This window comes from Paralichthys olivaceus, chromosome 1 (assembly GCF_024713975.1).
Source record: "Paralichthys olivaceus isolate ysfri-2021 chromosome 1, ASM2471397v2, whole genome shotgun sequence".
NCBI lineage: Eukaryota > Metazoa > Chordata > Actinopteri > Pleuronectiformes > Paralichthyidae > Paralichthys > Paralichthys olivaceus.
The window spans coordinates 20886660-20913699 of record NC_091093.1 but is presented as its reverse complement, the minus strand read 5'-3'; the positions used below and the strand labels follow the sequence as shown (position 1 = coordinate 20913699).

Below are 27040 nucleotides of genomic sequence, written 5' to 3'. Positions count from 1 at the left end.
CTTTTGGGCAGCACTTTCCCCCCCCCCCTTCATATCCATGGGCCAAAATGTGTACACGATTCTGTCAGTATTTGAAAGACTCCAGTGCACAGTCATAAAATCCCATCTCTAGATTCAGTCCAGGCTTGGATTAGATGTCTCACCTGGACTCGGATCACCACAAAACACAAATAGGTGACAGAAAACATTTAACCAGCCTACCACAGGCCAACCACCATATAGTCCCTCGGATGTAGCAGAATAACTGTTGAGGATTTATTTAAAGAATAGACAGAGGAATATTATTCATTGCTTTACTACACAATTATATCTGAAAATTTTCAAACCAAGAAAATGCCTTTTTCAGTGAAAAAAATGTACTCATTGTTGGGCAAAGTCACATAGATATATATCAGTGGGCTGAAAGTTGGAGAGATGTCATTTACGAGCAATGCCATCGTGTTTATGTTAGTATGGTTTCATTTTTCTTGTTTTTACTTAACAAAAATTGGACTGAAAACATTTTGAATGATCACAAAACATTGTGTGAAACCAACAAGACACAGGTCTTTCAGCATTTTATTATATGTTCTGTTCTCCCAGCTTGTCTGTGTTTCACACGAAAAAGACTGAAGAGTTGTAACAGCTTTTGAAAGCTTTCATTCCACAGCATCTTCACGCAGTTTCTCGTCAGTCTGTCTGCCCCTCGGCCAGTGTTGGAGAGCAGCTTATTTCCTTGGTGCTGTTCCAATTTTACTCACTGGATGGCGCCAGTGGGTCTGCTTGTCGGAAAATACAAGAACCCTATTTGGCTTTGCATGAGACCTGTGGCCTTTAAAAACACTTTATGTTTTTAAATATATACAATTTTTACTACAACCCATAGAGAGCTAATTCTCTTTGTTTGGCCGTCAGTTAAATCATAATCGGCTCATGAACTATTTTTTATCCGTGCTTAATCTCAAAGGGGTTTTGTTTTGACGTTGTCAGGGATTATAACTGTTAGTCTACTTCTTTATATAACTCTGATGTGTGGGGGCATTCGTTATGATCAACACAGACAGTGGAGGGGGAAGATATAGCCTAATGCTGAACAGACCGTTTGAAATCCCATTGAAATGTTGATTTGTGACGACCTGTATTGATTCTGTTTATTTCGTGGGTCTTGGTTTTGAAAAGCTTTCCCGACCTGCCACACAGCAGACGTTCTGTCTGTGTGTGAGAGCTGCTCACGTATCCTGATGGCAATATTATCTAAACCTTTTTAAGTTATTTACACACTGTCAGTCAACATAGCTGTGTATGGTATGTCTAGTGCTAGTGCAATGGTTGTTGCTATTACACTGTGCAGACAAGGTGGCTAGATGCATAGTCCTGGATAGTTTTTGACAGATCCTGGTTATACAGACACACACACACGCACACACACTTGGATTCATATAGCCAGAAATTTGGTTTCAAACCCTTGCTTGTCTTGATTTAGTTTTTATTTTGTTGTTGGTTTCTTACAGTTTTTTGGGATGAGGGGTAATGGGTGTCTTTTGTTCACAAAATCCTTGTGTGTTTTTTTAGCTCAGTGTTTGTAGTTTTGAATGTTGTTGTGTTAATCTTAGGGTTTTTTTCTCTTCCTAATTAAGACATAAACACCAGTGGCATGTCAATCACATTGCTTATCGAGCAGAATGTATACCGTTACTATGCCCTGACCGACAACACCCTCTCACTATTGTTTACAAGACATCAAGTGTGTTTCCGTTTCCTGCGTCACCTTTTAAACGGTTTGAGCCCCGCCTTTGTTTTAGTTTTTTTACTTCTGTAATGAGTCGTTTATTTGAACCACAAAGGCTTGAAATAGTGATGGTTGACATATAAGTAACATGTCATTTCTCCCCCCCCGGTCTGCAGTGCTGCGACACGCAGAGCAATTGAGTAAAACACTTCCCACCGCGTCAATTCTCCAGTGTGAATATTTTACTGACAAAAAGATAGAGTTCTGGATCAAATTGAAACAAGACACAAAACACACGTCAGTCCTCAGATGCACAGTAGAGCACTTGGCCGTGGTGATACAGATGCTAGCCTGACACCACCTCAGTCAACAACATATTACCTCTACTCTCCTTACATTCACTCATAATGTTTATTTTAGATTTGTTATTTGCTGTTTTTTATTCTTACTGGACGTAAATATACATATTTGCTATTTTTTCATTATATAGAATCACGATTTCAAGCCTTTTTTTCTAGTTTTCTTTTGTTGGTTTTCTTTGTTTTATTTTTTTAATTAAAACCCAGACTGTAGCTGTTTCTTTGTTCCTTTTTTAGAATGGAAGATGACTAATAAAAAGCATGGAGAACTACTCTTTAAATGGTGAGAAATAACCTATTTATTATCTTTTTGTTTTTTCTGACACCTGTGGTATGTTTTGTGTTGAAGTTGGTCTCCGCTGTGTAAATTTTCCTCCTTGTAATGCGTGAAAGAGACATACTGTACATAGCTCTGTAAATAAAACCTCCCAGGACGTTTTGCACCCTCCTCTTTGTACTAGTCTGAAAAATTGCGTAGAATGTGGGGTTCTAACAGCAACGGGCTGCGTGCGCTCGCTGCAGGTGATTATGATGTAACAATGTAACATTTTTTTATTTGTACAATGTAGTTTATTTGTGTACATATTGTTGGAGCAGCTAAGGGGGGGGGGGGGGGGGGGGGGGTAATGAGGGGGCGGGGGGTTGTTGATGCTATCGTCAGTGCTGTAACAGAGATCCAGTACTTTCACCTCTAGCTGTTGTTGATTTCCTGCAAAAAAGACAAGTTTAAGAAAAGACAAAAAAAATAAAAACGAGAGAACCTGAAAATGAGGATGGATGGCAAAAAAAAAGACTAAAACTAAAAAGTAAAAATTCTAAATTGTTATTTTCTACAGTTGCATGTACAGAGAGCGCGAGAACTGCTGTTGTTCCTCAGAGATTATGTTCGTTAATAAAATTTTGAAATATTACCGGCTGCCCTCTGCTTCTTGGTTTCTGTGTTTGTCATGAGCCGTCTTGTACTAAAACTGCATCAATGCTGCCACTAATCATTTCTGACACACTCAAGATATCCACTCCTAAGAGAAATCAATACATTTAAGAATATACCTGTTAAGAGCATAACATCGATCTCTATATAATGTCTCAGAGACCTGTTTCTGTCGAGAGCAGGATGAGTCTGGTGTCAAGAAGCTGAAGATCGAGCATGAAAAACGTGTCGGTGTGAATGTTTGAAATTCTTTCTCTGCTGGATTTGGTCCATGAGGTCATCCTCTGGTCTGACTGTCTCTGGCTGAAATCAGATTTAACAGCATGAAGTTGTCAACAACGTTATTGTACCTTAATATAATTTCTGTGGTGGAATCCGGTCACCAAACATATTACTAACACATTCATGGCTTTTTCTCAAACTATAAACACATATGGACGAAGCATCTCCACTTCCTCCCACTATCCACAAATGAATCCATGCACTGGATATGCTCGACCAATCCTGAGTCAGTCTCAGCTGTCGGTCATGACATTTCACCCTGTTCTTAGAGCATCAAATAACTCAAATCAAACTTACTTAGAAAATTATTTACATTTGAACATTAATCAGGGAGATAAGAACTTCCTCAAATGATCCATCCATTAACCTGGAGGAGGCAGGGTTTATCATCTAAACTGCAGCCACCAGGTGGTGATCGAGACGTTTTGGCTTCACTTTTGGGGAGCTGTCATGACGTCCATATTTATATATTCAGTCTGTGACTCATGGGGTAGAAACACCTGTTTGCTGTGTGTCACCATTTTTATGGGATATCATTTCTCACAAACACAAACCAGTTCTTTGTCACATGTTATATTTACTGTCTGTGAACGTTGCAGCTACTTTTCAGTGTAATTCGAGATTTCATGTTTCACATCTGAGTCCAGTGACACGAATGAGTCACCTGGTGAAGTGGAAAACACGCAGACGTAAATAGCACTGAAGACACAAGTCCCAAACTGATCCACAGATCAAGTTAACAACGAAACCAAATTCCTCAAGCTCTTTACACGTCACTGAAATCTGCATCAACTGATGAAAATAAAAAACTCATATTAAACACTTGTACTAATTTACAAAACTCAATCAAAACAGCTTGGTGTGCAAATTAAGATTACAACATTTCATCACTACAGCTGGTACTAGTTGAGTAAAATCAGGCAGTGAAATAAACCACAATAAAATTGTACTTTTTGTTTACCAACTAAAAAGACAATACTTCATTTGGTAACACACAATTAATTAAGTTTGTTCAAATAAAAATGATCACTTGATAGTTTAACTTGTTAACTTTTCTCTGAATAAACCTAATATTAGATTAAATGCTCAGAATATGTTGTGGATTCATGATGTTATATTTGTATAAATGCATTTGTCTGCTTTCTAAATTGTGCACAGTTAAAACACCAATAACTTCAACAACAACTTACCTTTAATAAAGTTTCAGAAGAAGTGCTTCACAAAGAGGAGAAATAAAAACAAGAAAACAAAACATCACGGACAACAAGCACAATAATGCAGTGTCATTTAAAATCAGCAAATGTTATAAAACCAAATCTAAATTTAAAGACAACACAAACATAATAAGACAACTTAAATGTGAAAGCCAAAAAGTCTGAGTGCTTAAGTTTTATTTCCCAGCACTGTGAACTCCCCATGTTAATTATATAACTCAGTAAATTAAGTTTGGATTGAGGGGATGTTCAGAAGTGAGTCACGTCACGGGTTCAAACCCTGTCTCCTCCTCCTCCTCCTCCTCCATGTGTTACCTGCAGCTGCACCTCCTCTCTCAGGACTGTGCGCCCTCACTGCGCCATGGCCACGGACGCATGTTGCACGGCTCCTCTCCACATGGATTACGAGACGAAGATCTTCCCTCACACCGGCGGCTACGGACGCTACAACCGCGTCGTGGTCGTGTTCAGCTGGTTCCCCAACCTCGCGGTCATGCTGAACCTCTTCAGCGACGTCTTCTTCACACTGATCCCGGAATCGTACCACTGCAAGCCGGACCCGCAGCTGCTGCCATCCACCTTCCTCCTGAGCAACTTCTCCAGACAGCGCTACTTCAACCTCACCATCCCCTGGGTGATCGGCTCCGGCCTCAGCCACTGTGAGCTCTACAAGTACCCGGCCAACACCTCGGAGCTCTCAGACACCGTGCCCAGGGAGAGGGTGTCCTGCACCCAGGGGTGGGAGTACAGCCACTCAGCGGGGCTCCAGAGCAACTTTGTCACCGAGGTAAGGGACTGATCCCCCCGCAGGTCTCAGTCAGGTCTGTGGATCAGGTGTGGACCTCTTAAATATCTCATTCATCCAAAGTTGTGTGGCTGAAGTGAGCTTCCACTGGATAGAGCTTTTTAGGTTTTCGTTTCATCCACTCAGTTATAAAAGTTTGTCTGAGTCACTTTTAAAGTTGGTGTTATGTTCTGACCCTCCACCAACATGTTGGTGCTGATCACTTTCCTCACACAGGGTTTTATCAGTGTGGTGTGGAAGATGGCTGTTCACAGCATTCAGTCAATATTTTCTCAGGCTGAAGCCTTCAAGCTGTTTTAACTCTCACTGATCTGCAGTCAGTCTCTGGGTCATTCTGTGGAAACCCAACAGTGCACACACGACTCTTCTACCAAACACTGCACTGATATTCATGAATAATACTCAGTATCTACTTGAGAATTCAAATCAAATCCAAAGTGAAAAGACAAAATGAAGTGTTGTATAGTTTTAAGTTAACGCCCCTTTTAGAACTGTGGCACTCAGACACCGGCAGTTACTTTACATTCCGATCAAATCATAGATGTGAGTTCCCTGAATCTGCCTGGTTTTATCATCAAGATTCATGAATTATTACCTGAGAAATCAATGGACATTTTTTAAGGTCTCAACCTTAAATGATTGGTGATAAAAATTGAATTAATTTGTCCCTAACATCCACTTACCTTTTTTTCCCTTTGTTTTTATTGCCATATATTTCGTGAAGCACTTTGTAACCTTGTTAAGATAAGTGCTACGCAAATAAAGTTATTTTTATTATTACAAATGTCAAAATCCTGCATCCGCCCCCTGATCTGGAGCTGCACCACAATTTAACATGCTCTCTCCTGACCTCTACCACCCCCTCCACCAGGTTACATGGTAGTCTGTCCTGTAGTTTTTGTGAAGCTGTGTTTGTAATCTGTCAAACAAAAAATCCAAACCAACCAACAAACTAGAATGACACTGGGGAGAGCTCGTACCTCCACCGAAGTCCAACTTCAAATTTAATCAGGCTGCAACAACTTTCAATCACTTGTAAATATAAGTTCCCTAAATGTTCAAGACCCATGAATGAATCTCTGAGAAGTTAAACCTTGCAAAGTTGAAGAAGGTGATAAACAAACAAACTGGAACCGTCCTCTGCTTCGGATCCGCAGCAGAATTGAATGGATTCTATCCGATTCCTCCACATCCTTCCCCCGAGGAATATCATTAGTGCTTTTTGTGTCATCCTGTTTACCAACAAACCAACAAACAGGTAAACAGACGTAAAGATGTAAGAATCCGAGCCTGGACATTAGGTTTCATTGTGTTTGTGTCACATTGTGCAACATGTGTAAATAAGCAGCAGAAACATGTTTATCTTTTCACTGGTCTCGTGCTCCTCACTGATCCACCCCAGTCTGCAAATACTGATAACAGGTTCTCACATAAACTGTCTCAGTGCGTCATCACACAAAAAAAACACACGAGGGTTTGATGCAGTCTCTGAAGCAGAGTCATTATGGGTAATTGCCCCTGTAGCTCGTTGTCAGATCATCTTCAGTGTATCGTGGATCCAGGGAAATAAATATCCGGCAGCAGGGAGAACCTTTCCTCCTTTTTCCCCCGTGACGCGCTGTGGCGCTGGGAAGTCTGAGGCCACCATGCTCCTTCCTGAGTCAACACGTCCTTCACCAACTGCAGCTTCCTCTGAACCTGACATCCCTCAACAGGCCAAAGGAAAAGTTGAATAAACGACATTAGAGCTCATCACATTGAAAGGCACATAGCGATCTCATGCAGGAACACCTCAGTGTCCTCCTGTAGCAACTCAAACTGGTGTGAGGCGGACTTGTTGATTCAACTGGATGTTCATGTCCGAGGCTGTTTACAGAATGCATGTTGGCCAGAATCTGCGTGGGACCACTCCCCTTCTTTACTGAAGTCTCTTGCATTAGTTTAGAATATGCTGTCATGTTTCTCAGACTTGATACATGATGAAGTTTCAGTGTTTTCACCAGCAGCTCCACATTTTTGTAATGTTTCTTATTATTTGTGTTGCCTTCAAAGGCCCCTTTAAAACCGGTTAATCGTCAGACCTGCTAAAGTTGACAGTTACTAATCAGGTGCTGAGACTAATCTTCAGTCACCAGAAAAAACACTTTGGGTAAATGATCTGAGTCAGTTTATCTTTTTCCCTGTGGAAGGTTTATGTTGGGGGAAACAGTATTTGAATAAACTGCTTGTGTGTGGATATCTTTACTTTATTATATTCTTAGATTAGTCTCTAGCGGGGGACATGTTTCTACCTTTGTTTGAAAGCACAGTGAACGAGAAAACTGGGTGAATTCTTCAACATTTGGATCTTGATGAAACAAATCAGTCACATTTATGGGACTGATTTCTCTGAGTGTGTGAAATGTGGTGCGGTTGGATTGAATTTAAGCGGACTGATGGTGGAGGTACGAGCTCCACTGAGTGCTGTTCTAGTTGATCGTGTTTTTTCCAGTGCTGTTATAGAAACGGTACCAAAATAACACTTTTTAAATAGACTTAAACTTTTTTTTATATTCAAAACTCTGTATTAACAAAGGCAGTGACTCAGGTGTAGATCAGCTGTCACTGACAGGCTCTACTTTGAGCTCCACTTTGTTCTAATGTAATAACAGTCAGCAGATATTTAACTCAATTAGAAAGGACATGAGCTACATTCCTGCTTCCTCACACAAATCGCTCTGTGTGACTCCACTGGTCGCCTGCTGTTCTCAGCATTCTGTGTCGTCAGATTACCATGAATGCAGCATGTTGGTGACGGTGTGTTCATCTAACATATGAAATTAGGTATCGGCATTTAAAATCTGTTTTACACATTTCCAATATCGTCGTCTATTTTTGAAGCACATTAGAAGTCGTTAGTTTGATTCGGCTGATGCCAATTAACCTGCTGAGACTTGAAGTTTATCGTTAAACACATGAAATATGAAAGAAATTATGAAAGCTAATGTCAGATTGTTGGTGTCAGCTGCTTGGAAACAGTCAATTCTCAATGAAAGTTTGTGACAGATTAAAATCCAGAGGAAACAAACGTGACGATGTTTGGCAGCTCAGTCTTAAATCTCAAAGCCTGATATTTCTTTTTCCATCCAGCTCATTTCTGCTGCTTATCTGACTTCATGTTGTTATGGCAGCACATCAAGTTCTCCAGACGCGCCCCCCCCCCCCCCCCCCCCCCCCCACGGCGGCAACATTTTCCAACTCCTCCTGAAGAATCCAGAGGCGCTGCACTAACTCATGATTAGTTTTGTTTTGTATTCATTTAATTAGTCCATAGAGATTGAATGTCACAAGCCTGTTCTGTTTTGATAAAATGACAAATTCAACATGTGAAAAAAAGCTTTCACCTGTTGATACAAAAAACTGCTGATCCCTCTCTACCACCTGGAACAGTTTTTATTTAAAGCCAACGAAATAAACAGACTAAAGAAAATGGCAGCACTGTCTGTTTTTAGTGTCCCGGTTAATTTTTTTTATGTTTGTCGTCCTCTGCAGTGGAACCTGGTTTGCAGCGACTACTGGAAAATCCCTTTGCAGCACATCTGTTTCATGACAGGGTGGATTCTGGGATATATCTTCCTCGGTACATTATGTGACTGGTAAGTATTGATCATGTTTTAATTGGACCACCAAGGTAAAAAAATACACCAGAACATTAACTTGTAAATATTAGCAGTCTCCTGCTGCGTTCTTCATATGTGACAGGAAAACTAGAGAAAATGTCCGGACTCAATTTTCCAGACATTTTCCAGAGCTAAAGAGACAACTTGAACAGACCTGAAGTTACTGAGGAAACAACCATTATGAATTAAAAACACTTGTCACATGTGTGTGGGATGACAGCATGTGCACCATGTGTGTTTGCAGGTATGGTCGTCGGCGATGTTTCCTCCTCTCCATCGCTCTGTCCAGTCTGTTGGGGGTCGCCGTGTGTTTGTCCACTAGTGCTGAGGTGTTTCTGCTGCTGCGTCTCGCTCAAGGCGCCGTGCTCGCCGGGGTGCTCCTGTCCTCGTACATCACCAGTGAGTATCCTGCGGCCTCATTACGTAAAAAAAGCTTCCCTCAGCTTCTCTGCACTCAGCCGCTCACCCCTGTGTTTACTTTAGAGAGCAGTTTAGGATTCCTGCTCTTCAGTCATAAGCTGGCACCGTGTTTCTGCAGATGTCATGCTCTATTTTAACTCCATTTCTCACTGTGATTTAGACAAATGATATAAAAGTAAATGTTACTGAAATAACTTTTGGAATTAACAAGATTGTTTTCTGTTCATGAGGAAAGAAAATCAAAACAGAACAGAGAGTTTTTCTCAAGTGAATACCATTTTCTTTTCAGTAGCATTTACTTTTATCTCATTAAAACATCAGTTCATCTTATTAATCCCGAAACATAGAACAAAACACACTATGTAACGTGCAGGCGCCCACAAGTTTCCTGAGTGGAACCGTCCTTTAACCTCAATAACCAAACATCTTGGTCTTATATTGTTGAAGAATACTGTCCTGATTATATAGTGAGGTATCTTTTTAGGATTTAGCTGCAGCCATCGTGTGTTTGGTCCAAAGAGAGTGATTATACATAATATACGTTTTCTCTGTTATATAAATGTTACATAATGTTAATATTGTAAATTCCTCCCTTGTGATTTCACGTGTAAAATTAAATGTATCTTAATGAGTTGGATTTCCCTCAGAATGGAAACATCAACCCAACCGACAGCTTCTGATGTGAAACCTTTCTACCTTTAACGAACTAAGTTATCTAATCAGTCAGAGATATGAAAAGTCTCACTGTGCACTTTACAGAAGCAAGTTAGAAAATCAGCTTATCTTGTGAAGTTTTATTCCTGACTGCTCTCTTTCCCCACTGTGAATACATTATCTTATCTTATCTTACTGTCTTATCTTTATGTCACGAAACACAAACAACTGAAGTCAGACTTTTTATTTGTGAAAGTCAAGAAAGACAGTTTGATATATAATAATTTACCAGTGACGGCCGGTTAGTTTTACCTTCTGTTGATTTCACACCACAGGAGACTGTAACGGTGTCTCTCTGAATACTTCTCGTCTGCTTTCTAATCATTAAGCTTTTAATAAAACTTTTATTTTTTACATTAAATCAAACATATTAGATATCATAACGTATTTTAACTTGAGAATTGCCTTAGCATCTCTGTAGCATGAGGAACAATTTAATTACTTTGATCAGACCCACGAGTCAGATAAATGATCAGATTATCATATTAATGTTTGGAACAACGTGGATGTGGGTGAATCTGAGGATAATCTGAAAAATGGCAAATCAGCGTCGAGAATAAGGTAAAACTATCAAAGAAACTCAGAAACCTCAGAGAGCATCATATCAGAGCATATTATACTGTAAATAAAAAAAAAGGTTGGCCATCATTCATACAAGCATGACCGTTAAAAATGATAAAAAATACAGTTATCAATTTCTAAGTGTTTTTAACCCCTCGTCCTACACTGAGTCAGACTGTCAGTTGAACTGCATTAAACTTGGAGGAAATAGCCGAGGCTCAAACACACCAACCTAAAGCACAACATGTGACCACTGGGGCTTTTCTCATTACAAGCAAATTAAAGCAAATACTTTAGTGATCAAACTGAATCGTTGGAACATTTGCACAACTCTCTTTAGTTCAAAAATCTGTTATCAGAAGCAGTTTTGATCTCTGGTCACACTGCAGCTGAAATAGGTTTTGACAACAGAATCTTTGGATCTACAGAAGAAGCAACCTTTATTTCCACCAAGCTAATAATCAAATAGTGATTGAAATAATCAAAATGACATTGGGAATTTAGAAAAACTATTCTATATCTATTTGGGTCATTTCAAACCCCTGCATGTATACATGTACAGGATCATTACCTCGTAGTGTAAAACATGTATCTGTGTTAATGGGAAATATATTTTGATCACAGACATGCAGAAGGAGCTTGTTCGTGGACGTCTTGTTTTCTGGTTGCATCTTCTTCACTTCTGACTTTGAGGAATTTCTTCAAATTTTGACCCGTTTTCACTTGGACTTAAAGATGAGCTGATTAGATTTCAGTAGTCAAAGGTCACAGTGACCTCATATGAGTGGAAAGACGTGTGTGTCCACTGAAACTGCTCTGGTTATTGAACGCATACTACTGCAGGGTCGTATTTCTACTGTGTTCATAGAATCTTAACTCGATGACAGACCGTCTGTTGCCATTGGCTACAAGTTAGAGCAGATGAGATACAGACTTGGATCACTGTTTTTCACAGGTGTGTGTCTGACTTTGTGTGTGTGAATTTCAGCTGATGACTAACTGTGTGTGCGTGTGTATGCGTGTGTGTGTGTTTGTGTGTCGTGCTGAGCCATGCCTGGCAGCTGGTTGGTCTTTATCTTTTATCTCAGCTGTCATCTTACAGGGTTTCAACGTCTCTGTGACGAATCTTTAGCTCCGTGCCGCTGTCCTGACTCTCTCTGTGACGAGACGTCTCTGACTGGTAGAGGAAACATCGTGTATCCCCACCACCCGGCTTGTTTTATTTCTAGAACTGTCTAACACCAGAGTGAAGCAGCATGGGAATGTAGTTACGTGAACAGCACACATTCCTGTGTGAGAGGAGGGGATACTGGGTAATGGAGGGTCCCATCTGAAACACACGTTTTCTGCTTTTAATCAAATGAGACCACACTCCCACATTCCTGCGAGGTCAGGGAGAGAGTGAGTCCCGATTTTCTTTCCTCAGTGATGTCCTGCCAGCATAACTCGTCCACAGAGAGGAGGAAACAATAGCAGGACAGAGCTGAACAAGAGAGGAAGTGAGCAGGAAGTGAGCTCCTCGTTTGCCTTCTCCACCGAGAGGAGCTAGAAACAGAATCACAGCTGTGGAGGGAAGGAGGTTAAAGTTCAGGAGAAACTGGACACGCTCACAAACAAGTTTACTTCAGTACCTGAGTCTGGAGTTCGTTATCTCCTTGCTTGCTGAACCTTGCATTTGTGTTTATTTTCAGATAGTGTGCAGATTCTAGCTTTAAACCAGCAGACTCAACACTATAGGAGATTTGATTGTCCTGTGTTGCGTAACTAAGTTAAGTCCGGTTCTCATAGAGATGCAGCACTTCCTTTTCTTCCACAAATCTACAAAAGCAAATGAGGGACTAGTTTGACTGTCAATAATTATTATGCTGTCAATGTAACTCATTTTATTTTGGTTTCTTTTTGTATTTAAATAGAAATCTACTATAAGTGAATTTAAAATCCATGAATCCTTCACAGAAAATGAAGCGTTTAGAAGTGTCAAAAGATCGAGTGAGTTCAAGACTGTTTATAAAGCTGGACAATGCCTCTCCCATTGTGCAAATATGAAGTCAAAATATCCTGGGTACAGGTCCCGCCCTCTCTCACTTGGACATCATTTGAAACCAGAGTCTAAAAGATCACTGGAGATGGTGGTGAGCCCCGGTATCGAACAGTCAGACTCAGCTGTCAATCATGAGGTTTCCCCCCCAAAGGTTTTTATTGCATCAAACAACTAATTACAACCAGAAACCTTCCAGAAGAAAAATCAGCACTTGAACATACATCAGTGCGAAAACAACTAAAAAAGACAGAAACCATCTGACTTCTCAGTTTGGTCCATGTCCTATACTGCAGCCAGCCACCAGGGGGCAATCAAGATGCTCTTGATGCTCACTTCAGGGTCAGGCTAATCTGTGCTGTAAAAGATTAGACAGTTGGCTAACATTTAATAATTTCAATACAAAATAAAACACATCAATAACAGCCAGTAGTTATGTGTGTGTAAGGTTTCGCGTTTTGACAGGAAGTGGTTTGGTTTCGGACAAAAGGAATTAGTTTTCCTGTTATTTCTCCACTGACGTTTGTCTCTCTCCTCTCAGGGTTGGAGCTGTGTGATCCTCCCCATCGTCTCATGGTTGCCATGGTCAGCGGCTTCTTTGCCCTGTTTGCAGAGCTGCTGTTGCCGGGTATCGCCGTTTTGTGCCGAGATTGGCCCATTTTGCAGGCTGTGATCACGCTGCCTCTGCTCCTGCTGCTCTCCTATTGGTGGTGAGTCAGACTGCAGAATTTACACATCAAATACACAGACACACACCACACCATGTGCGTATAATTGGTGGAGCATTAAACAAAACTCAGTTAGTGTCTCATTGAAACTAAGGCAGTTTTACACACACACACACACACACACACACACACTTATTATTAAAGCATTCTTAGGTATTATAAATGAGCAAGGATAATCTCAGTCTTCAGAGTGAGCAGGGGCGATGCAACAACAGTAAAGCAGTCAAGTGACTGGGCCCCAGAGAACAGCTCTCACTTTATGCAAAAAGTGTTTGTAAATTGAGTTTGTTGAAGATTAAAACTAAATGTGTGGGTGTCTGATGTGCCTGGGATGGTGGTGTGTGTATTCATTTTACTGTTGTTTACCTGTGTGCTCAGTTTGCACTTTGTTTGGTTTGACTGGAACGATCCCATTAACCTCAGGCCTCCAGAGTCCTTTGAAACGCTTCAGGAAGTGAGTGTCTGTAGCATCATTTGTATATGATAATGAGTCTTATCTACTCTTTACTTTGCATGAGTAACCTATAAACCTATAACCTATAAAGCCTGACCCTAGTCAGTGGTTACCACTGTGGCCTCAAATTAAGAAGGTTATTTGTTGGAATCCCGGTTCTTTGTGTGCATGTTCTCCTCGTGTCTGTATTGATGTTGTACCAGTAGACAGACAGATTAGATTTAGAAACCCATCCTTTTCGATGTTAGACTGTTTGAGCTCTGACAACAGGATTTGTTTTGCTCAGCTGTGCGTCAGTTTTTCCTGAGTCTCCTCGCTGGCTGCTGGCCACCGCTCAGATCCCTCAGGTGAAGAGGAGCTTCCAGGAATTTTCCACCAGAAATGGTGTTTGTCTGCGAGACGAAATCTACCCCGGTGAAACTGTGCTGTCAGGTACTTACACTCACACACACACACACACACACACACACACACACACACACACACACACACACACACACACACAGAGAGAGCTTTGGCCACAGTCATCAAACTTTACTTGAAGTAATTTATTTCATTTGTTGCATAAACTCGCAAGAAAATAAACATCTCTCATATCTAGACATCATTTTATACAGAGCCAAAGACATAAGGGTTTTTCTCCTACATTGACAGACCACTCAAAATTAAGATTAAATTTGTAAAATGGTTGAATCCCCTTCCCCCTCTATTTTAGAGATAGATTCAGCATATGGGGAAGACTGTCGCCCGAGCTACCACTCAGTTCTGGAGCTGCGTGGGACTCGTGTTATCTGGAAAAACTGCCTCATCCTCAGCTTCACTCTGTGAGTTTTTCATCATGTGAATCCAGATGAAATCTTTCTCACCTCACTGATTTCCCAATTGAATTGTCCCTTTAAAGATGGAAAGTGAGATGATGATGTACGACAAAAGAATGATTTTTAAGCTTTGAGTCACACGATGTGTTTAAAGCAGATCCGGTCTCTTGTTTCTGAGGTTTCCCTCCCTGGTCTCTCTCCTCCAGGTTGATAGGAACAGGCATTCAGTACTGTTTCACCAGAAACCTGCACAGTTACTCCACCAACTTCTACTTCAGCTACTTCCTCAGAGTCATCACCGGAGTGCTGGCCTGCATCTTCATCTGTTTGTCCGTCAATCGCTTTGGTCGTCGTGGTATTCTCCTGCTGTCCGCTATCATCACCGGACTGTCGTCACTGCTGCTGCTGGCCCTCACTCAGTGTAAGTCACATCTGTAGTCACGTAATATTTTACTTCAACATTCACACTTCATTTCACTTATTTTGAAATGATCTATATATCATAAACATATAATTCTTGTATTCACATCATATTGTATACTATACCTGTGTATAAACAGTATTTATGTTAGTCTATACATATATAATTCAGATTTCCTTATGAATATACACAAATGCAGCACACTTCCTACATATCTGTTAATTCTGATGATTATTAAATTATACTATATATATATATAGTACCACAGTAAAATTATATACTAAGAATATAAAGTGTGTATATATATATAAATTTGAACAAACTCTACAAATCAGTTTCTCATTCTCTGGTTCTATATATCCTAGATTCATATTGAAAATAAAATGTTTATGCTGTGCTGATCCAATCAATGAAGAGAATGATGAACTGTGCTGCTGATTGGTCGTCTCTGGGGTTGATGACAGTTTGTCCTCTCTGTGTGTCAGACCTGCGTGGAGGCCTGGTGTTGGTGTTCTCTGTCGTGGGGCTGCTGTTCTCTCAGGCTCTCGCTATGCTCAGTGTGTTCTTCGCCTGTGAGGTGATGCCCACTGTCATTCGGTGAGTGTCAGTTTATCCAGCACTGTTTAAAAACTTAAGACACTAAGTCAAGAAGTTTCCATGAAAGAAACAAGTATTGAATTGATCTCACTAAGAAGCAATCCCTATGTAATTGAATAAACTGATGAATGAATGTTCATCCATGGCTAAAAATAGTCCTCAACAATTTTACATTTTACTCTTGATTTAATTACGTTTTCGAGAAACGACCATGTCCATCTGTTTTAGAAAATGTTCCCTTTTAAAAATCTTTGTTGAAATATATTTCTCACTCATTTTTAAAAGAACATCTCCCAGCTAGAAGATTCAAACTTCCTGTTTGGATTTTTCATGTTCTCAGTTTGTTTGCATAGTTTTCTCTGGGTACTCCTGATTCCTTGTGCAGTCCCAAAACATGCAGATTGAGATTAGATCAATAGAGAACACTAAACTGTGCTTGGTGTGAATGAATGTTTGTCTCTGCCTTCTGTCAGAGGTGGTTGCCTCGGCCTGGTGCTGGCAGCGGGATGTGTCGGCATGGCCGCCTCCTCCCTGATGGAGCTCCAGAACAACAGCGGCTACTTCCTCCACCATGTCATTTTTGCCTCCTTCGCTGTCCTCTCCGTCCTCTGCATAATGCTGCTTCCTGAAAGCAAACGCAAGCCGCTCCCAGACTCCCTGAAGGAGGGCGAGAACCAGAGGCGGCCTCCGCTCTTTCTGTCCCGGCCTGACAGGGACAACCTACCTCTGCTGTGCACCCGACCCCCTCTGTCGTCGTACAACCCAGACAGCTATTCCCGCTTGGTTTCCGCCACCAGGAAGATTTTGACTAAAGAGAATTTGCCGTATCGGATTTCTGTGCCGGCTCACTCCCCTCTGCTGTCGAGCAGTGAAACCCAGGGCCAAGACAATGAGATGCAGAGGGTGGTTGTTTCTTAAGAACCTCTGGATCCTCCTCTGTGCAAATGTGGAATATCCCTCCTCCTTCTTACCTCTGATGGTTTACCTTCATCCTTTAGTGAATTGTTGTCTCAGGCACTGGATGCTCATAACTCTGCAGAAGAACTGGCCTCAGCTTGGATGCGTTGCGCTTGAGAGCAATAACTCCAAGTTTGTTTTCAGCGAAATACCAGTATCTTCCTGTTGTGTCTTACACTTGAAGTTGTTACAGTGTGTTGATATTTACTCCTGTGGATTCGGCTCTTTTGGGGTCTAGAAAAGTCTCATCTGAACTGTGACTGTGCAAGTTTTCTCTTTGTGTTGTATATTCCTTTTTTTAAATGGTTAACACTCCTCTGGAAAGTCCAGTTGAGGTCACGCTGCTTGTTTCTCATTTTTTTAGTTTTCCCAGAGAAGCTGGCTCCACCGTGCAGCTGCTGTAAATCATCATGGGATCATGTGAGCATCAGCCCTTTGTCCATTTCTTAGCAACTCATGCACTTTTCATTAAGTCTATTCATCTGATTCACCAGCAGTGTCTCTGCTGAGAGGAAACACAAGAGTGGTTAATGCTGTCATCGTGGAAGTCTTGTGTTATACCCAGGAAGCACACAAGAGGGTGCTAAAGTATATGCTGGTCACTGGCACAAGGGATCGTTATCCTACAATGAGACAATCACAATATATTTTTTATCGATAAGAATAAAACTTAAGTCCAATAAATATATTGATATATGTCGTGTGTGTTGTGCCTGCACAGCGAGGAGGTAAAACACATCATTCATCTACCTCAGACTCTGCTCGTAAAGAAGAGTTTAAAACCACAATCTTCACTCAAAAACAAAAATCAGTGTTTGAATGAAACAAAATAATAATGTGACAGTTGTGATAATTATCAATATCGATTTGATATCATTTTTTTACTTTATTGCCCAGCCCTAATTTATTCCTTAACTTATCCCTAACAAGCTCTGAAATCAGAACATTTCACTTCACAAAGTATTGAACTCAATGTGGAAAATGAACAGCACGTACAAACCAGATGATGGTTGCCAACAGGTTTTTCAAAGGGTTTTTTTTTTATAATAGCTTTCTCTGTTGAAAAAAAAAAAGTTACATTACAAGTGAACAGACTGTAGCTGGTAGACAAAACGTGAATCCCCTCTCAGTCCTGTGGTTCTGTCCTTGAATTCATATTTGTTAAATTTGACATTGAATTTCTTTTAATGGTTTCATCTGTATTTTGTGTGTGTGTGTGTGTGTGTGTGTGTGTGTGTGTGTGTGTGTGGACAAAAACATACTACTGCCTCAGCCTTCAGGAGATATTATTGTGTTTTTACAATTTATTTCACAATAATTCACTTTCAGTGTGCAAACAACATTTGTTTGATTCATATAGTTAAAAACGAATTTTACATTTTTGAATTATCTTATGTTTATTTGTCCAAAATATGATTTTGATGTGAAAACCGTTGGAATTAAAAAATGTCATGTTTTTAAAAGGTGTAAACTCTCGGATGTATTACCCTCTCAGACCACTAGATAGAGCGCTTCTCCTAGAAATAGGGACATGCTGGTGTTGAGGACTGTTTTTTTGTGTTTTTGTCTTCATGTCCTGATCATCTTTTGATGGTTTCATGAATACAGATGAGAGTTTTTCTCAGGCCTGATCAAGTTCAACTTGAAGTGATCATTTCTGTTTTGTATTCATGATAACTGTGACACTAGTGTAACTGAATCAAACCTGTTGAAGTCCATTAAAAAATCGAGAAAAAGAAACAAGCTGTTGAACCCAATTTAACCTGCAGCGTTTCAGTGTTTCTGATTGCACATGTATACATGGACAAACGGACTCAATCATTTACACTGTGAGGAGAGCCTGCAGAGCTAGTGTGAGCAGCAGGGCCAGAGCATTGATGGAGTGGACGGCTCCGGCACTGGAGAACACGAAGCTCGTCCTGCACGGGTTCTTCACCTCCTCATATGGAATAGGAACATCATCTGGACTCGCATCACTCAGACTGTCACGGACCTGACACACAAACATAAGACTGTCAGCCAGCAGACGCTCAAACACTGTGACAGGTGTGTGTTCTCTCACAGCGTCCACCTGCTACCAGAGCACCAACACCCACTGTTTTTATCAGGAATCACTCTCCAGAAATTTGAATCTTTTGACTCTTTGAATACGAGATAGTAAAGAGCATATACTGTACATCTGCTGAGGCTCAACAGTCCCAGCACATTTAAATTCTCTAGGTTTTTTACATAATTTGAAATCATTTAGGCTGTATGAATGTTTCCAGGAGAATATCAGGGTTTGTGTTAGGACAGTTTTCTTTATGATTAAATGAATCTGAAAGATACTAGTCCTTCCCATTTGCAGGGTAACCATGGACACACTGAAAGTCACGGAATTACTTTTCATCCAGAAATAAAAACATTTAAAAAAGCACGAGCTTCCGTTACGAGTTGTGATTCAACTGAAGATGTGTAATGTTTGACAAAACCTGTGACAAAGGGTTATTTAATAGATATAGTGTCATAATGTCAATGCAGAGTATGTCTCTCTTCATGTGATCGTCTCTGCAGTCATACAGCCACCTTGTATTTTCACAGGTTGTAAAAATGGGGATTTTCCATTCTCCATCTCACATGATGTGCATCAGATGCTCTTAACCTGGTTCACGCCCATGTCTTCACTAAACTTTACACCCCCAGCTTTTAATTAAGGCTGTCTGTTATAAATTTCCTATCTCATAGATAGCCGTCAAGGTTCTTTTCTCAGACAAACCTCTTTCACAGCCGCAAACAATATGCAACTGTTTTTACTGACTCAGTTTCCAGCAACTACTCGACTGACCAGGATGTTTTAACCTTCTTGAGTTCCCCTTGGCAAGAAATTAAGTTCTGTGCTGATATGCAAATCAAAACTTTTTTTCTACGGTGCATGAACTGATATCAGAAACACACACATATCTAGTTCAAGGTTGTATTTGTTCATGTCTTTCTATAGTTTCAGAGTCTTAATGAGTTTTTTGAGGGTTACCACTTGTTTTGGGTTCAGGTTAGAACTGTTAGTTTGGTCAGCCGTGTCGTTTTATTGGTTGAAGAGCTTCATTATGAATTCAAACGTGTGTGAGTGAGTGTGTCTGTGTCTTCTCTTGACCTTCTCGACCTCTCTCATGACACGGAGCAGATTATTTCCCAGAGCAGCTTTAACCTCTTCATCGGTCCATCCTCTTCTCAGCAGTTCAGCCACCAGATTGGGGACCTTGGACACATCCTCCAAACCCTCTGGTAATCTGAAGGAAGGAGGATTTTACTTCCTACTAGTGACACATAACTGTCATGTTAAGTCTTTTATAAGCAAGAACAAAAACAGAAATATCTAAATAGCCTTAATTTTTTTAATCTGCCAAAATTGTGGGATGATGTCAGATCCCATTCATTGCTCGTAATAAACAGCTACTTTCTGGAAATTGCCTTTTCTGGACTCTAAGTTAATGTAGGAATTCTTTCTGTACTAACCTGGTAACTCCATCGTAATCTCCCCCAAATCCGATGATTCCCGCCCCGGCCACTTTCTTGATATGGTCAAAGTGATCTACAGTGACAGCAGTAAACAGAGATTAAAGTGCATCAACATGGGTTTTATAGAGAATAACAGTTAATATTCAACCAGGTTTACAGTGGGTTTCATCATCATCATCATCATCATCATAACGGTTTAATTTACCAGCGACATCCGAGACCTTCGCGGTCTTGCTGCAGGTCACATAGTCGTTGTAGAAGTTCACCATGACGATTCCTCTGGTTTGATTCTGCAGAGACAGACAGGATGGGACATGAAGAGAGACAGTGTGATTTCTGCTTTGACACGAGACCCTGCAGTGACCGAGAGAAATCGAGATGTGTTCCAACTCACTGTGATCCAAGTACATGAGGGTATTGACCTCCATGTTCTTGTCTGTTAGAGTGCCTGATTGGAGCTGTTGTAATTTAACACCACTGCACAACAATCCTCCTTCAATTGCCATTGAACAGGAACTTGCCTTCATTATATCAGTATAAGTGGACACAAGGTGACGGTTTACAGCTGCTTCAAGGCCTTCGTGCCATAAAGAGCTTTCTGAGCATGTTAGTTATCTGAGATAGTGAGCAGGGAAGGTAGCTTGTGTTTTCATAGTTGTCTACAGCTTCCGTGGAATCGTTAACGGGACTGCTTCTCCATTAACAAATCACTTCAATGTCAATAATAGCTCAGTAACATTCAGCCGTGTGCTGTTCAACATGAGAATCATGAGTACACCAGAGCTATGTGCTCGTCAAGGCAACTAAATGGTAAATGAAGTAGATAATGTATCTGCACTTCCTTCCACTACCCAGAAAAAATATCATTTCACCAAGTTTTTGATAGCATCAAATAACTAATCAAAAACATGTTACATCAAATATCAGCCAACAACTAGGGGGTGGTCAAGACACTGGCCTCACTTTTCAGGAGCAGTCATGTCGTCCATCTTTAAATACAGTCTATGGTCAAAACTATGGTGAGGTTTGCATATATGTGAGGATGGTAAAAACGTTATGGGAGAGAATCGAATTATTAGACTATAGTTCACACACACTCACACACTCACACACACACACACTCACACACACACAGACAGTGACTCACGACTCTCTTGAGAACATCATCAGGGACGTTCCTCTTATGTGGACAGACGCTGTAGGCAGAGGAGTGGCTGAAGATAACGGGAGCTCTAGACATATCTAGCACCTGGTTCATGACTGCAACAGTCACATGAGCCAGGTCAATCAGCATTCCCAGCCGGTTCATCTCCACTATCAGTCGCTGGTGAGGGAAAACACACTATGATTAATAAAACATGAAAAAAAACACTTTATATCTACAATTCAATTTTCTTATCTACTAGGATAAACATATTAGTAAGTAAAAATCATGTTGTTCTTGTAATTGATTGAGACACATTGCACCAGAAAAAGGCGTTGTCAGTTGTGTAAGTGAAGATATTTTTCGTTTTACACATTCTTGAAGACGCCTTGATCATGCAATGGAAGTTAACATTTTAAGACACTTATCTGTAATTCTGAGAATGGAAATTTAGCCCTGTGCTATTTGTACTCAGACCTTGCCGAATGGGGACAGGCCATTGTGTTGAGATGGCTCTGATCCAGTGTCAACACGCCAGTTATCAGCCCTGATGAGAAAAACAACGACGAGGGAATTAGCTGTTATTCCTTGGATTGACCAAATAGTATTATTAACAATAATAATTATCACATTTATAGTTTGGAAATGAATTCAATTGATCTGTTAAGACTTAATTCCCATGTGAATTTAGTTTTTCAAATACCCGATACTGTAGTTACTGCAAATGTGAGTACAAATGCAGGACCCCAGTGGCTCCTGCAGAGAATCTGATATGATATTCTGCAGAGCAAACGAGGCCTGCAGGAAATCCCCAAACTCTCCACATCCTTAACTGAGCACAACATCTGACTGTTACACACCACACTGAGCTCTACTGAAGGTTTGGTTAGTAAAGAGACACAAATACAGTGTTCCACTATAGACTAAACTACCTGACAGGATTTTGATTCGATTTGATAGTAGCTGAAGTTATTCATTGATTTATTGATTGTCTAAAAGTTGATCCGAAGAAAGATTTTAAGGTTTGAAGGGATATTGGAAGTTGAGGGAAAGGTCTGAGGTGAAGATGTGTCTCACAGGCTGGTCTGGGAGGATGCACTGGTGACTGTGTGGAAGGAAACTCATTGTCAGTGTTCCATCTCAGACATCATTGTCCCCATACGTGCCCCCCATACCAGTACCTTTAATGACCCATGTGAGAGATGTGCACCAAACTGAATAAGAGAGGATGAAGGGATGTGGGCGAGCAGAGGGAGGAATGAGGTAGAATGATAAATGGATGAAGGGTGGGTTGAGAAATCTGAGACAAACAGAGCATCATGGTTGAATGGGAATTTGTGAGCTTGACAGGAGTGGTGGAGGCGTGGCCCTGCTCCCGAACTTGAACTAACTAGTTAACATTTCAAGGTTGCACCTTGAAAGTGAGAAGAATTTTTCCATATGTTAAAATCAACAGAATAATTGTGATTATTGTTTGGACAAGAAATTAGAGGGGATCACTAGTTCTTGGTTGACGTGTTGGTCATTGCTCATTATTTTCTAATATTTTACAAAAATTAAAAAAAAAAAGTTAAATCAACTTCAGTAGTAAACTTGTGGTTGCATATTAGTTCTTCAATGAAGTACTAAACCTGTTTAAAGGTCACATGTGTCTCATTTCCATTTGTGTATGAGATGACATAATTCTGCCGTGCTGATGTCTCTTACCATGGTGTGTTACAGGAGTGTGTGAGAGTCAGGTAGCGGACCCCCAGCTGGTACATGACACGGAGGGTGCCCAGACTGCTGTCTAAAGAATGACCCCCCTCCACCCCGATCAGACTGGCTGTCTTGTTCATGTTGAAGGCGTCCATGATTTCTGTGCAGCGCAGACATAAGAGATGACAGGTGATTCCACCAGGAAGCAGAGGCAGGTACGAACAGAAACAATGTAGCAGTGCATTTTGTTGTCTCTGAAATTATTTGTACAACTCAAAGTCTCACCTTTGCTACTGGTGGCGAACATGAAGGTTTCTGGGTATTTTTGGCAAATCCTGTGAACCACATCTATCTGCTCCAGTGTTTGTCTGACAGCATCTTTGTACTGAGTCTCACAGGGAACGTAGGCTGACCAGAACTGAGAGGAATAAACGATAACGTATGAATTATCTGACGTTTAACATACAGCAAGTCCTCAACAAGATTCTTCTTAAAATAACACATGAAAGATTTAGAAGGCATCACACCAAGGGTTTGATGTCTTCACCAAATGAAATGCTTGATTTAAGCTGTATAGATAATGATGTCATCTGCATACAGGTGAATCTTTACTGGCTAAATGTTGAGTGAATCTACACACCTCTGTGGCTGTAGTAAACAGTTTCATTCTATAATATTTTATTTAGCAAGGAAATAAGGATTCTATTACCTGAAAGACACAAGTGCTTATGAGGTGGTTAAATAGCATTAGATCTTCCTCGCACCTTTCTTCGTGACCCCAAAGTTATCTTAAAGAAAAGTTCTTCTGAAATGAAATCAGTATCCTTTGACCTTGAAAGCATAGTTTCCTTTAATTCCCAGTACATCCTATTCTGTATGTACCTGTGCGCCCAGCCGTCCCACTTTGATCTTGGGGATGTTGGTGTGTGTTGTTTTGAGGTTGTTGAGATCCACTTTGTTGAGCTCATTGTTGAATTGCTTTAGAAGTTGCCATGGCAGGTCGTTATGGCTGTAAGATCAGAAAGTGAAGGTCTCACTCTGTAACAAAAACTTTTCTCAAAGTTTTCTTCACAAAATGCTTTGACAGCAGGGAGGAAAATATACATTTTATTTAAGAGCATGGTCTTTCATTTGAGAGCATAATGTCTTCATTTCATGGTCAGATCTTCTAATGCTTTCCTTAAAGATCCAGTGAAAGATTTAGGTGAAAGGAAACTGTTGGAAGAAATGTAATGTAGAATAACCCTCATGATGTTTTCACTAGTTCGTTTCATCTAAATTGTATGAATTGTAGTTTTCTTTAGCCCAGAAAAGACCCTTTATATTTAAATACTTAAATATTTACATGGAGGGGACCCTCTCTACAGAGGCCCCCATCTTTTTTACAGTAGTCCAGACTGGACAAACTAAACACCTTTTGAGTTTTTATGACAACTTAAGTCTACCACAGGTTCTCTGTCATGTTTGGAAGGAGAGGGTGAGGTGACGGGTATTCAGCTGCAACATGCAATTTCAACTCTAGATCTCCCAAAATTCTTAACACTGTACCTTTAAAATACTCTGTCCTTGCTGCTCCTGTTCAAAACTGTTTACCTGCATATATGTGATTGATTGACTATTCTCCTCTAGGAAAGCAATATTTACAAGGATGATAACTCAGTAAAATTGCATTGTGAAATAAATTAAACCTGCCATGGCTCAATTACTGCTGGTCAAATTTTAAAGGTTTCATTCCAAGGTTTGTTTAGAACACTCCCTGCACTGTGTAAATCTAATAAAGTCAACACAAAGTCTTAGTTCAATTCAAAATTATATGAAGCTGTTTGTTCATACAACAATAATATCTAGTATTTTCTTTCACGATTTTAAGAAACTCAGAGAAATGATGTGCAGCTCAATGTGTTGCTCACTGTGATGTCAAATGAGTAATAAACTGAAATATGTTTTGATAATCTTTCTTAGCTTCATCAGACACAAACCCCTTTATTTACAGAAAAAGAGTTTGTTGCCACAGTGTTAGCGTAACATAGCATTATCATAGAATTATTTCAATGCCAAATGTAGATTTTTAAAAATAAAACGGATCTGCTGAGGCTGGTTGAACAGATAATATATAATTGAGCTATTCTTTACATAAACAGCTATTGGGGATAAGGCAATACACAGAGTAGGCTTCTGCTCATGTCCGAACAAAAATTGTGGTTCAGGTTTTAATTAAGGATTTTATGGAGGTGGCATTTGCTCTTGAAAAACGCTGCCAGATGCTTATGGCTTAAGGCTGTCTTCTGAAAACCAGTGTTGAGCAGAGGAAGTTTGCACCCAACAGTTGCTATCTGAGACGAGAGTTAAGAAAGAATAAAGATAAGAAAGAAACCTCATTACAACGAAGGAAACTCTATAAAAACAGCTTTTTTTGCTGAATTGGCACTGGAAATTCCCTCTGAAAGCTTTTTACCACCGCAGATGTTGCTTCCATGGTAAAAAGCAGATACCATAATCAAAACCATCGTGTGAAGCTCTTTTTATTCTATGTAGGAGACTTACCCGTCGATAAGTGGCGTCTCAGACATCAGCTTTAGAGCTCTGGTCAAGTACAGGTCCTCAGCGAGGGCACAAGAACTGATCCACACCATCAGATGTACAGCTGAGATAACCCTGGACAACATTGCTCAAACTTATACACACCCTTGAATACTTTTCTTTTTCTTTGTCTCCACAAACTTTAGATTAGATTTGACTTATTATCTATTGTTTTCTCTCTTCTGTACAATCCTGACTCTACTAAACTGCTGCTGGATAAGATTTCTCTTTCATCTGCCGGTTTCTGGTCTTTTAGCTTTTGAATTCTCACCACAGTCTTCTGTCTGTTTCCATTTGACAACGCCTTCAAACATCAACTCTGCTCCTCCTCTGTATTGAGTCTGTTTTTTATTACTGTGCAGCCGCTTAAACAGCCTTTACACTCTCTCAGATGGTTGAGCAATAACTGTTGGTAAATGTACAGTATATTGTGCCTTTGGACGTTTCTGGTCCAAAGGCATAGTACTATCATACATTTATATATGGTACTATAGATTTATATATAGTATAGATATATATAGTACCAAAAAGTATCAAAAGCGAAAAAGAAGAAGGCAGAAAATTGACCTTTTCAGTGTTTTACTGTATGTGTCCATGTTAGGGCTGAGCGATATGGCCAAAAGTCAAGATTTATTTTTTATCACCCAGCATGTATGTTGCACTTTTCTGTAGTAGGTTTTTGATGTTGAGCTAATTTGATAAATAATTAGGTAACTTGTCCTGTGAGAACCACATACTGTGTCTCTCAAGTCAAAAAATAATGAGCTCAGAAATTGTGTTTTTTCTCAGCTTTGCAATGATATTTTTTCCAGCCTGATCCAACAGGTTTCTCAACGGTTTATTTATCTTGAGGAGAAGAATTCATCTCAAACCATGAAGGAACATTTAATCCTTGAGAAATTCTAATCTGAAAATGAACTACTTCTCGCACAATGACTTCTAGCATAGTAGCACAATTAGAATTAATCGGTGGTAAAGACTTTGTTGTGAGAATTAACACTGCACCAGTGTTTCTGACTCAGACATGAGTTGATTGGATAATAATTAAAAAGTGATCCTGTTTAATCCTTAGAAATAGACTACTGATTTGCTTCATGCTTGAATGTGCACCTAAAGCTTAATTTATCTTGACTATGACATGTAGGAGGTGCCCTTCTGTGAGGGGTCACATATGAAAGCTCTGATTTATTGCCTGTAAATGTCACCCTCTTATCTTCAAGGCTGCTCTGGGACACAGGGCTACAAGCAAATCACAAAGTGCTCGAGCAAACAGGGGAAAAGATGATTAAAAGAACGTTGTCAGAGACTCACACATACATGATCTTCACTTCCTCATTGAGATGAAGATGAAATCCAGGTTTCCATTGATCATCTTTCACCCATCAAATGTCATTTTCATTTTCCAGCTGCATCTTGAAAACTAATGAAGTTGTTATGTCATTAAAGGGAGCGATGTG

At 40.2% G+C, this 27040-nt stretch overlaps 2 protein-coding genes across 2 annotated transcripts; one reads left to right on the top strand and one right to left on the bottom strand.

The window, feature by feature from the left end:
* Positions 1-4760: 4760 nt before the first annotated feature.
* slc22a31 (solute carrier family 22 member 31) lies at positions 4761-16981 on the top strand. Its single transcript, XM_020079658.2, has 9 exons — positions 4761-5281; positions 8831-8934; positions 9203-9357; positions 13233-13401; positions 14160-14305; positions 14589-14697; positions 14898-15112; positions 15598-15709; positions 16183-16981. Exons 1-9 carry the CDS (start codon positions 4856-4858, stop codon positions 16625-16627), a joined length of 1881 nt encoding a protein of 626 aa, XP_019935217.2. The 5' UTR covers positions 4761-4855; the 3' UTR covers positions 16628-16981.
* A 971-nt stretch (positions 16982-17952) lies between these two features.
* Positions 17953-25926, bottom strand: dpep1 (dipeptidase 1). Its single transcript, XM_020079699.2, has 10 exons — positions 25548-25926; positions 23886-24012; positions 23289-23421; positions 23013-23163; positions 21783-21852; positions 21309-21485; positions 20367-20451; positions 20159-20234; positions 19797-19932; positions 17953-18659 (listed from the first exon to the last, which is right to left on the bottom strand). Exons 1-10 carry the CDS (start codon positions 25667-25669, stop codon positions 18489-18491), a joined length of 1248 nt encoding a protein of 415 aa, XP_019935258.2. The 5' UTR covers positions 25670-25926; the 3' UTR covers positions 17953-18488.
* Positions 25927-27040: the final 1114 nt, after the last annotated feature.